We start from the raw sequence: 12,176 nt of genomic DNA, 5'->3' as shown, positions 1-12,176 counted from the left end.
AATGACGGCGTTTTCTAAAAAAAGTCGAACTTTACCCAAAATTTTGGTCGTTTTTGGACTGCCAAAATTCAATTTTTGATCCGATCAAAAAATCGATAGTTTATTTTACGGAGAACTATTTATAGAACATGTAAAAAAAAATTGTAGTGATCGGATCATCTGTTTTTGAGTAATCGCTGCAGCAAATTCGGAAAATTCTGTTTCGAGAAAAACGCGTTTAAAGATTAAATGTTCGTTATACTATATATTGTATATACTCTTTAAATGACTGTAACTCAAAAACTATTTAAGATATCGATTTAAAATTTTGATATGTTATTTTTAAAGGTAAAACCTATCGAAATATGAAAAAATTGAAAATTCGATTTTTTGAAAATTTCACACTATAGTTATGCCCCTTAATTGAAATCATTGACAATATAACAGAAAATTGCTGAAATTCCTTCAAAATTACTGAGTTGACTAGTGGTTTGATTTTCATATTTTTTCTATTTCTGCCATATAATTACTACATAATTTGCGTAGGAGCTTTCCTGTTAACACCATCGCACGATTTATCGATGGATCGAGCAGCTGGAATTTGTGAAAAAATGAACTTTAGGGGATGCTTCAGTCTAACAAAAACAGCAACCGGAATCCTTTTCAAATTTTCAGATACTCAAGACTACCAAGCCGTTTTTAGAAAGGGATTTCACAAAGTAACAGGAGCGCGATTCTATCGCAAAGTACGTATAAAATTTAATATTTTTATCAAGAATCCTCTTAACTATGAATTTTTTTCTACAGGTTCCCATACCCTGTCGGCCTCAAAAAACATTCACTTTGTATGTTTTGGATGTACCAGAAAATTTACCAGAAGAAGATGTTCGTCACTCATTGTACAAATTTTCTTCAGTGGTTGAAGTTGTGCGATTGTACCCACAAGGTGATAATTTTTGTTTACTTTCTAATTTTCCATGAAATTTAATCAGTTATCTGTGATTGACGAATATACTCGTCATGAAGAAGTGGCTGGATTTTTAATGTTGACGGGTGTATTCGTCATTTGTATTATATAAACTAGGGTGTATGGCATCGTGCTTTAAGGCAATTTGCTGGATCTTCCAGTACCGTAATGAAATATTCGAGGAATATTAAATGTTTTCAAATATATTATTATAAATACTGTAACTTATATCTTTACAGAAAAGTAAATAAACAAAATTTAATCGATCGAATTTAAAATGAAGGACATCGTCTAATATTTTTAAGAATTATATAAACTGAATAGCAAAGTTAGCATTATTCATTTGAAGTATATAAGACAGTTTTAGAACTCTAATTTAAAATTAAAATTGAATTCTGCATTATTTTCTATAAAAAGGAATTCTTTTGAAAACTATTTTTTTTTCTCCAAATGCAATTGTGTTTTGTCAACACAAGCAGAAAGTTTTTTGAATCATTCAAATCGGATGCTTAGTTCTCTCAAAAACTGTCATTTTTTTGCACCTTTAGCTCGGTATCTCCAAAACGGCTGGACCTGTCTTCGCCAAAAACTAGTCACCAGTTTTCCGCATCATTATGAATTGAACGTTACAAAATGCGTTTTTTTGGAAATTTTATAAAAAATCTTATTTTTTATTTTTTAGGAATTTAGAATTTTTTTTTGAAAATTTAAAATATTTTCAAATGTTTGTAAGAAATCGTTTTTTTTTAAACGATTTAAATATTTTTTTAATTTTTTTAAAATGTTGAAAAATTCCGAAAATTTTAATTTTTTTAAACTAATTTTTTTTTTTAAAGTTTTGAATTTTTTTTGAAAATTTTTATATATTTCCAAAACGGCTGAACCTGCCTTTGGCAAAAACTAATCAGCACATTTCCCTGTCAATAGGAATATTTTTTTAACCATTCAAATCGGATGCTCAGTTTCCTCAAAAACTCGATTTTTATTTTCTGCACTCTTTGCTCCGTATATCGGTGACGGCTAGATCTGCCTTTGCTAAAAACTAACCAACACGTCTCGAAATCAATAAAAATCGAATGTTTTTTATTTAAAATTAAATTTAAATCGGTTAATACATGCGCCCGTAAACGTGGGCAAAAAATTGCGGACAGGCACACATCAATTTTTTGAATAATTCAAACCGGATGCTTAGTTTTTTCAAAAACTGCCATTTTTCATACATTTAGCTCTGTATCTTCGAAATTGCTGCATGTGCCTTTGTCAAAAACTAATCACCACTTCTCCCCATCATTACGAATTGAATGTTTTTTTAATTATTCAAATCGGATACTCAGTTCTCTCAAAAACTCGATTTCTATTTTCTGCACACTTTGCTACGTATCTCCGTAACGGCTGGCCCTGCTTTTGCCAAAAATTAATCAGCACATCTCCTATCAATAGGAATCGAATGTGGACAAACAATTGTATCCATATATTCATACATAAAAACACATACACACATACACATCTTGGGCGGTATTGAGTCCAACATACCCAGACAGAACACCGGTCTGGGATGCATAAAGGCATTTCCTTTGCTATACAGAAAAAAAACACATTCACATATATTTTTTCTGTGATATGCCAAAATGTTCAGAAACCTCTAAAACGTGAATATATGCAAAAAAATTAATTTTCAATTTGTTGGCCCATTAGGGTAGGGCGGGGCTAGTTGAGCAAAATTTTACTTAAACGGATGTAGAATGAAAAGTCTCAATAAATTGCTATACGGCTTAATGGATTTGTTGTTTATCGCTTAACAAAAGTGTTAATACTATTTGCGGTAATAAGTAAAATTTAAATGCTACAGCTGTTTAAATGCAAAAAGTCAAGTAAGCTCAATGTACCCCACAGGTGGGGCAAGTTGAGCACTAAGAAAGTATAATGAAATTATAGGTTCAATGTCGATTAGTGATGAAATAAAATAAGTTTTTAATAACCAGTTCTATATTAATAGTCTTTATTGACAGAGAAAACAAAACTTATAGTAATTTTCTTTGAATAATTAACCAAAAGTAGAATCAACAAAACAATATCGTATCTTAGGAATTATTTTACCGATATATTCAGTATTTTTGTTTAAAATCATTATTTCTTTATATTATTACTCATAGACTTAGCTTAAATCTTAAAAATAATAATTAATTTCTGGAAATTAATGGTAATTGTCTTAGTGACAGAACAAGTTTGGCAACTATGCTCAACTAACTCCAACTCGGAATTTCAAAATAAAACTGAGTTTTTAAAAAAACCGTGAGAATTATACCCAGAATCTCTGTGCATATTAAATGTACTATAATTATATGGAAGAATAACATTTACCTGATTAAAAATAAATAACATTTGACTAAACCAGACGAAAACTCGTGATGAATTACTTTTTTACTTTTTGGCCTCAAAATAACCAAAACGCCCGTGAGCTTCGCTCATTTGTCCAGCGGCCATTAGCGATCGCGGGATGTTTATTTCTCCCAAACCTCTATCTTTCCGCCATATAATGCCTAAACGGACGGTGAATAGTTTTCGAGATATTTCGATTGCTCAACTTGCCCCTATGCTCAACTAGCCGCGCCCTACCCTACCCTAGGGGAAGTTATTTATTCAATTATGGAAAATTTATAGGATACATCAGAAGGCCTCTATCATCGATCGAGACAAGATCGATACCGAATAGTCAAACACTTGAAACGAGATCTAATGCCGGCGATAAAGATGATGGCAAAGAAGATTGCAGTATTCCAATTAGCGCTGCTAAAGATGCCGGACCGCCGCCCATTAGGGTGACCGTTGCCTCTCACGACGAATACAAGACATTGCTGCAGAGCGGTTTGGACTTCTACGGCGCCACATTTTTCCCAACAGAAACTTTAGCACCGGCCTGCGTCAAGCTGGCAACTAAGAAAGGAACAAGGTAAATAATAACTCAAGTTCCTATTAAATTATTAAAACTTATCATTATTAAAATGATCTACATATATATATAAAAATAAGCCGGGTTTTCCTACCTGACGATATAACTTCAGAACGCACGAACCGATTTCGACAATTTTGAATTCGTTGGAAAGGTCTCGGGCTCCGCAAGGTTTATAGTTAAGAAAATTAGTCTTGCATGGCATCGTGCCTTAATGCAAATTGCTGGAAATTCACGCAACGTAATTAAAAATAATTTCAAATAGATTATCTACATATATCTACACATATATAAAAATAAGTCGGATTTTCCTTCTTGACGATATAACTCCAGAACGCACAAACCGATTTCGACAATTTTGAATTTGTTGGAAAGGCCTCCGCAAGGTTTATAGCTAAGAAAATTAGTCATGCATGGCATCGTGCCTTAATGCAAATTGCTGGAACTTTACGCACCGTAATTAAAAATTCGAGTAATAACATTAGTGAGAATTATCAGAATTATGCTTGGTTAAGTCAACGAGCAACTCTTGCCGCAAAGAATAATGATGTTCACGCACTGAATTTCACCATTCAATCAAAAATTGCTGACAATTTGGTGACATACCAATGAATTCGACTAGTCTTCCGTTTGACTTCAAACGATTGCAATTTTCAGCTTAGTGTTTGCGGGATAAATTTCAAATAGATTATTTAGAAAATCATTGTTTTTCACATGGGCAGCTATACGTTGCCTGTTCACGAGTTGGGAAACCTTCCGCTTTGTTTGTTTTAACGTCAGACCAAAAAACAAAAAATGTGGTTTACCAAAGAGCACTTCAATAAAACGGATAATTGGCGGATTCACTTTCATTTACTTAGGAAGTTCAACTAGAAAACACTTCGATTTTTGTAATCGAAATAAATTCATTACTGTTGTGTGAAAAAATCAAATTTTTCCTTTTCAAATATAAAACAAACAAAAAATTTCTTCATCTTTCTCACGAAACCATCTGGTGGCGAAACGGAGTTCGTCGGGTTTGCTAGTTAACTTATAATTATTGAAAATTATTAAAACTTAATTAAGTTTTGTGTCTGAAGTTAAAACAAAAAACTCGTGGTGCATAGAATCGTGCCTTAAGGCAAATTGCTGGAACTTCCCGTACCGTAACAAAATATTCGAGGAATGAAAATAATAAATTATCAATAAGAATTTTTCAATAATTAATTACAATTGTTTGAAATATTTTCAAATAGATTATTTATTATAAATATTTACTGTAAACTTATAAGTGCTTATTAAATTGGGCAATGAGAGAGTATTCTACAAGCAACTTATGTGTTTTATTACAAGAAATTTGTTTAATTTTTGTTTAAATTTGATTTTTTTAATAGTTTTTTTTTTAATTTTGAAAATTGTTTAAAAGTTCAACATTTTTTTGAATTTTTGGTAAAAATCTTTTGTTTTAATTTTTTGAGAACTTGGAAATTTTTGAAATTATTTCTTTTTTTTAATTTAAAAATATTCTCAAATTTTTGTAAGATATCGATTTTTTCATAAATTTTGATATTCTTAAATTTTTTCGAAATTTAGATTTTTTTTAAATGATGAAAAATTTCGAAAATTTGAATTTTTTTAAACAAAATCGTTTTTGAAACTCCGAATTTTTTTTTTTTTAAATTTTTTTTTTTTTTAATTTTTAAAATTACAAATTTTTTTGTAAACGCATTTCTGTACATCGTCTACACAAGCGAAATGTTTTTTGAATTAATCTAATCGGATGATCCGCTCTCTCAAAAACTGCATAACGGTTTTTTAAATTGTTCAAATCGGTTGATCCTTGTTCCCGAAATCGTCGACGAAAATTTGTATCCGCACACATACACACATTTTTTCTATGGTATGCCAAAATGTACAGAAATTTTTAAACCGTGAAGATATATAAAAAATTTCAGTTTTCGATTTTTTGCGATTACTTTTTGTATCTGAAGATAAAAAAATAACACTTATTACTTGCAGGCTGGTTGATGGAACTTCTATATCTGGAAGAGTTCGAGATTTATTGCCTGTTTTCGATGCAGAAGGATTTTCTAAGATACCACCCCCTCCAAGCAAACTCATAAAACCAAGAGCAGCCTAAACAGAACAATGAAATTTTTACTCAATGTTTACACACTATTAGCGGGTCGAGTAAAAATACCCGTTTCTAGGACTCAGGGAACCGGGTATTTTTATCACTAACTTTCACTTCGGTTTACGTATGATATTGAAAAAATTTGCAGATAGATTTTGTTCAGATTCAATTTGATTTAGTTTTTGTCGTTTATTTTAGTATTTAGTATATTTTCATAACCAACAACGGGTGAATTTAGAACTTACTATTATAATTTACTTACATTATTGAAAACTAGATAAAATTTACTATCATCTAGTGAAAGCCGTTATATATTCATGGATATTAAAATTTTAAATAACTCGTAGTTGAAATGCGGACTTAAGTATTTTGATAGTTTGTATTATGTGGATTTAAAACATTTTTTTACTTTTCTTTAAATAACTATTAATTTTCATTCTAGATATTGAATTTATGTTTTCACTAATCATTTACACTTGGATCAAATCTTTAATATTGTATATTAAATATATAGTTATATTGTATATTTCTTTCTAAATAATCCTAGTTATATAATTTAAATTTGCTTTTTTTTAATTATTAAACATATAATTAATTAATTAAATTTTTAATTGATTAAATAATTAAATTTAAGAGTTTACGTTTGACAAGAGTTGTGTCCGAAGTCTGAATGCAAATTTCATTATCATTATTATAAGTTTAGCGACACAGCTCATAGTGTGTCAACAAGAGCATTATTATTATTTTAGCAGTTTCTTGATCTCTTTGAGAATATATTTTGGAAGTAAAATAAAATGACGTCTATTTATATATATTGTAATATCAATTTTAGTAAATTTATACAAAAATATAAATCATTGCACATTATATTTGCAAAAAGCATTACTAAAAGCACAGCCATGATTAAAATAACTTACTAATAAGAATTTAGAATAATTTATGAAACTAGTTGTATGTTCCTATTATTATATACTTTTATACTAAAGTAAAAAAATATAGGCAGAGTTGCAACGAAGGATGTTGATAAATAAAATGCAAGTTCAGGATGATTCCCTCTTTCCCAACATTGTAGATTATTGCTCCACAAATCTCTAGTTTTATTCATCTGAAAAATATAAAGCATAACGATTAGAAAATAACAATAAATACTGATGGATATATAATGTTTATCTTACAAGATCTACAATATCCATACATATGTCTTCATTTTTTATCTTAATATACTCATACAAATTGTTTATGTCTATGTATTTTTGTTTGCATTTAATACAAACTAATTTCTGATTTATTTCTTCTTCATCTATAGTGTTTTCCTTAAAATTTGTTTTATTATATTTGTTTATACAAAACATAGTTTCAGTGTATAACTTTGTGAATCTTTGAGTTTCATTGGAAAGGTTTGGATGGCTTGTGTTGTCCAACCAGTCGTAACATTCTGAAAGAAGATAAAAAAGATTTATTATATATATATATATATATATATATATATATATATATATACATAGCTGGGCACCGTTAATCAAAAAGTTAACTTCGTTAATCGTTAATCCGTTACAAAAAAAGTTAGCTTCGTTAAACGTTAAAACGTTACATTTCGGAAAAATTAACGCAAGTTAACGTTAATCGTTAATCCGTTAATATGTGTAAAATTACATTTTTATATCGTTGCGTTAGTGAACTTAAATAACTTATTGGTTTAGGTTCTGGAAGTTAACAGGTTATGAATAAAACAAAATACTTGTATAATTCAAATGTGTAATTTAACCCCTTAATGGCGCGACACGCTTTATGCACACACCGTGATAATAACGCTATTGGTCAACTTTCTGTTTTTATGATTGCATATTGTTTTTACAAGAATTTTTTTCTAAATAAAGGGAAAGAGTTTTTTTTTGCGAAAAATAGGAAACGCGCGACGGGTTAAGCGTCGGGTATTAGGTGCATATTTCTCTTCATGAACATTAACATGTTGAAGTTCTCGTCTGAAAGCGAGGCTCGTTTTGGTGTCAAAATGTCTTTACCCGTGGAAAACAAACGTTCAACTGCAGCGCTTGAGGGTATAGCAGTATTGTATTTAATAAATTGATTTGTGAATATCTGTTCCCCGAGGAATGCAACATCGTTGAACAAGTCTTTTGAACAAGTTGGCACTGTTCATCATTCACGAGTGGTCCAAATCTTATCTCTATGCCATTTAACAAGGCATTGGCTAAAGCTGTGCCGTGCGGTAAATAGTAGGCATTGGCAGGGCCGTGCCGAGGTATGTGGCCGCCTGCGTGCGAGCATATAAATGGCCGCCCTTAAAAATAGCATAATAGGAAAATATCCAATATGTTCTCACGAAAAAAATCGTCTTGTAATTTTCATGTTTTCTCGACATATTAAGTCATTCTGAATCGTTTGAAAGCCGATTTTTGACGTTTCGCCAACGTTTTCTCAAAAACGGTTAAATCCAATTCAAAAGTTTAAAAGTCATTTGATGTAACTAGATAATGACTAACGTCTGTCAGTTTTGTGCGACGATCGGCCAAGCTGTTTCTAATCAACAGAAAAATATAAAATTTATTGTACACCTTTTAGCCAAAAATTTTGCATCGATTTTAAAAATTCAGAAACTGAAAGATATCATTTAGGAATCGTGCTGATTAGTTCTAAGAGATCGGTCGGTTCGTTTCTTCGTGTTTAATTACGATGATATTTATAAAACTTTTTTGGCGATAGTGATCATGGTCTCTAAGATAACTAAATATTTCGACCCTACATTAAGGGGGTATTCTAGTGTAGAGCGCTGAATTTTAGGTCATTTTTAAAGTGTCGTAAAAGAAAGCAATGAATGTTTTTACTATCCATTTTTTTACCATTTGTTTATTAATATTATTAAAATACAAAACAAAAATTAAAAAATAAAAAAGTTAAAAATTGTAAAAACTGGCAACTGATGAAGTGGGTGGTCTCAAAAAATTGGCACCTCAGTCTTGACATGATTTCAGCCCTCCTAGCCATCGAAAATGCAAAAAATAAAAAGATCATTAATCTACAATAATGTCGCAATCGGCTGAACTAGCGATGAGTAAAAAATTTTTTTTTCACAAATTGGCGACTGTTTGAAAAAAAATTTTTTTTTACTGTTTTTTTTTTTTGAGTTTCTCGACTTTTTTAAAAATAGTAAAAATATGAACTTCGGAATGATTCTAGTTCAGACTATAGATAGATCTATAAACAAGACTATCTGAAAATTTCAAATAAATTGGTCGAGTAGAACTCCAGAAATCGTGACAAGAGTACTGAAAAAGTCTGTTCTGAGAAAAACGCATTTAAAGTTTTGCGTGAAGCCACACCAGTATGGAGACCGAGTCAGTAAAATGCCTATATCTCCAAAAATAATTCAAATTTTCAAAAACCTTCTTGTACTTATATTCTTAGATAGTTAAACTTTGAAAATATGAAATAAAAAAAAAATCGATTTTTTTGAATTTCTACACTAGAATGCCCCCTTAAGTCATTTTAATTTTTAAAATATGTACTATCAAAGATTGCAAAAATGAGCAGCGCTTTTTTACGTGAGTCAAAATTTCATCTTCAGTCGACCTTTTCTCAAAAATGCACAATCCCATTTGAAAAATCATCAAAATTCGTAAATTCGATAAGCGCTCGCGCTGCTTAGTTTTGCCTTTAGAATTTTCAAAAAAGTCTCAAATTTTTCGTCCACGTTATAGCCTACACTAGTGAATTGATTTTAAAAATTCAAAAACCATTACAAACGTTTTCCATTTGAAAATCTTGCTGATAAAATTTTGTCAATAATCGACGAGTCGTTTCTCAATTATTGATTAACAAATTGCTTTGGAAATTTGGATCTTGTTTTTAATTTACTACAGTTTGTTTCTTGTTCAATAATATGTAATTTTCAAACTATTTATAAAAAATAACTAATATTTTTAGAAAATTTGTACAAAATTGAATAATCTGCGATAGTTTTTTACATTGCAATGTACTCATGAATTAATATATTTTCATTGTTAAGACAATTATTAACACATGTTGGATACTTCATGCAACTTGATTTAGGCAAGTTATAACTTATATAAGTTTATAACTTATAAATTATTTAGAAACAGAGTCGCATTCAATAGGGCCGTATTTGGCTGATGTTTACTACGGTAATTTTGGTCTTTTAGATATATACAGCGGACTTTACGGCAGCGAATGAGTTCAGCGGACTTTGCGCTTGGCCGCCTCTTAATACAACAGTCTTTTAATTTGGCCGCCTTTTAATTCAGTAGACTTTTAATGCGACAGCTATTTATTTCGACCATTTTTTGTTATGGCCGTCTTTGAATTTGTTCTTTTTTTCATTTGGCCGCCCCTCGGCCGCCTGCGTGCGGTGCACGCGCTGCACGCTGGCCAGGCACGGCTTTGGGAATTGGATTAACGATTAACGGACTTCTGGCATTTTAACGGAAGTTAACGTGTCCGTTAACATTTTCAAAAGTTAACTTAAAAGTTAATCCGTTAATCAAAATGTTAACTTCGTTAATTAACGATTAACGGATTAACGAGTTAATGCCCAGCTATGTATATATATATATATATATATATATATATATATATATATGTATATATATACATATGTTATCATCATACTTATACAATGTGCCCTCTCCCAAAGTTGAATAACATTGTGGAAACCACTTTCGACAAGTTGCAATCTATCCAGATCTATCCATTGTGATCTGCAAGTGCCATTAACGTCACTTGAAGATAATATATCCTTGTGTTCATTAACTGAATTTATATAATCGACAACACAGTTTTCACAAAATGTTATGGGTCGGGCATTCGTAATTGAACATTTTGTGAACTTTGCTACAGTATCAGCAAAAGATAGCACCTTCTCATGGCAAGTGGTGTTGTCGGACTCTTGTCTGTAATGTAATTGATAATTAAAAGATAGATATAAGCAAAGAAAGAAATATGTATGGATTACTTACATTTCATGTTCAGCATGTGACGCTTTAAAGAAAATGAGTGAGAACAATAACACCACAAGCTTCAGGTATTGCATTGAGGAAATATTGATATTGAATATTTAAAATAAAACCTTTACTGAACGAACAGGTAACTTATCATTTAGTAAGCAGCAAAATAAAATGCTAAAATTTATTAATAATAAATTAAATATTAATATCTTAGCTTAGAATTTTTTAAGTTTTTGACATAAGCATACCTAACCTTAAATGTCATATACTACTGACAGTTTATTTTACTTACCACCAGTGTCAACAATTATGTCTTCTGCTATGAAGATTATATTGAAATATTTTTAATAAATTGGTAATTGTTATATGTTAATTGAAAAGTGACTTCTTCAGAATACCTAAGTAAATATAAATAAGTAAATAACATATTATTATATTGTCTAGGTTTACTGCAGACGCCCTCGAGAGAACAACTTACAATAAAATACATAATCTTCGTCTTAGTTTCTGATATGTATTTATAAATAAATTCAACGTTTCTTGATATATAGTTGTTGGTGTTTGTTTTACATGATGGCACAACAGAACTAAACAAGTTATTTCAATTTAGACCTAGCCTTCAATGACACGGGGACATTTTTATATGAAACCATATGACGATATGAGTATAATACTTATACTATTATAATATTTTGGTACTAAGACCCGATTTTTGACATCTTTTTAAATATTCTTGTTCTAACACTTAGTTGTAGATATATTTTTAATTAATTAAACAAGTTATTTCAATTTAGACCTAGCTCTCAATGACACGAGGACATTTTTATATGAAACCATATGACGATATAAGTGTAATACTTATACTATACAACATTCTGGTACCATACTCGTTTTTAGATATACTTCTACGTATAATGGTACCTGGACTTGATTGCAGATATATTTTAATTGATTAATCAAATTATATAAATTTAGACCTAGCTCTCAATGACACAGAAGCATTTTTGTATGGAACCATATGACGATATGAGTATAACACTTATGCTATTGAAATATTCTGGCACTAAGACCCGATTTTAGATATCTTTTTACATATTCTAGTTCTAAGACTTAATTGTAGATATATTTTTAATTAATTAAACAAGTTATTTCAATTTAGACCTAGCTCTCAATGACACAGAGGCATTT

General features: G+C 30.3%; 2 protein-coding genes across 3 annotated transcripts in view; one reads left to right on the top strand and one right to left on the bottom strand.

Moving 5' to 3' along the window:
* LOC113366497 overlaps positions 1–6,053 on the top strand; it is a 23,013-nt gene extending 16,960 nt beyond the window's left edge. The window contains exons 3-6 of the mRNA XM_026608108.1: positions 526–725; positions 787–925; positions 3,608–3,896; positions 5,895–6,053. Coding sequence (XP_026463893.1) covers positions 526–725; positions 787–925; positions 3,608–3,896; positions 5,895–6,015 — 749 coding nt within the window. The 3' untranslated portion in view covers positions 6,016–6,053. The remainder of the gene's footprint in view (positions 1–525; positions 726–786; positions 926–3,607; positions 3,897–5,894) is intronic.
* An 821-nt stretch (positions 6,054–6,874) lies between these two features.
* On the bottom strand, positions 6,875–11,298 carry LOC113368067 (osteopetrosis-associated transmembrane protein 1-like). Of its 2 annotated transcripts, none has more exons than XM_026609633.1 (5): positions 11,281–11,298; positions 11,001–11,162; positions 10,654–10,934; positions 7,185–7,444; positions 6,875–7,114 (listed from the first exon to the last, which is right to left on the bottom strand). In XM_026609633.1, the coding sequence occupies exons 2-5, from the start codon at positions 11,072–11,074 to the stop codon at positions 6,947–6,949; spliced, it is 783 nt and encodes a 260-aa protein (XP_026465418.1). In that variant the 5' UTR covers positions 11,075–11,162; positions 11,281–11,298; the 3' UTR covers positions 6,875–6,946. The 2 variants fall into 2 exon arrangements, with proteins under 2 accessions (XP_026465418.1, XP_026465417.1); XM_026609632.1 differs by lacking the exon at positions 11,281–11,298 and adding an exon at positions 11,237–11,253.
* Positions 11,299–12,176: the final 878 nt, after the last annotated feature.

This window comes from Ctenocephalides felis, unplaced genomic scaffold (genome assembly GCF_003426905.1).
Source record: "Ctenocephalides felis isolate EL2017-DRISC unplaced genomic scaffold, ASM342690v1 CF-g0.4_SCAFFOLD_01170, whole genome shotgun sequence".
Classification (NCBI taxonomy): Eukaryota; Metazoa; Arthropoda; class Insecta; order Siphonaptera; family Pulicidae; genus Ctenocephalides; species Ctenocephalides felis.
Note: the sequence above shows the minus strand (reverse complement) of the source record. Positions and strands in the feature narration are given on the sequence as shown.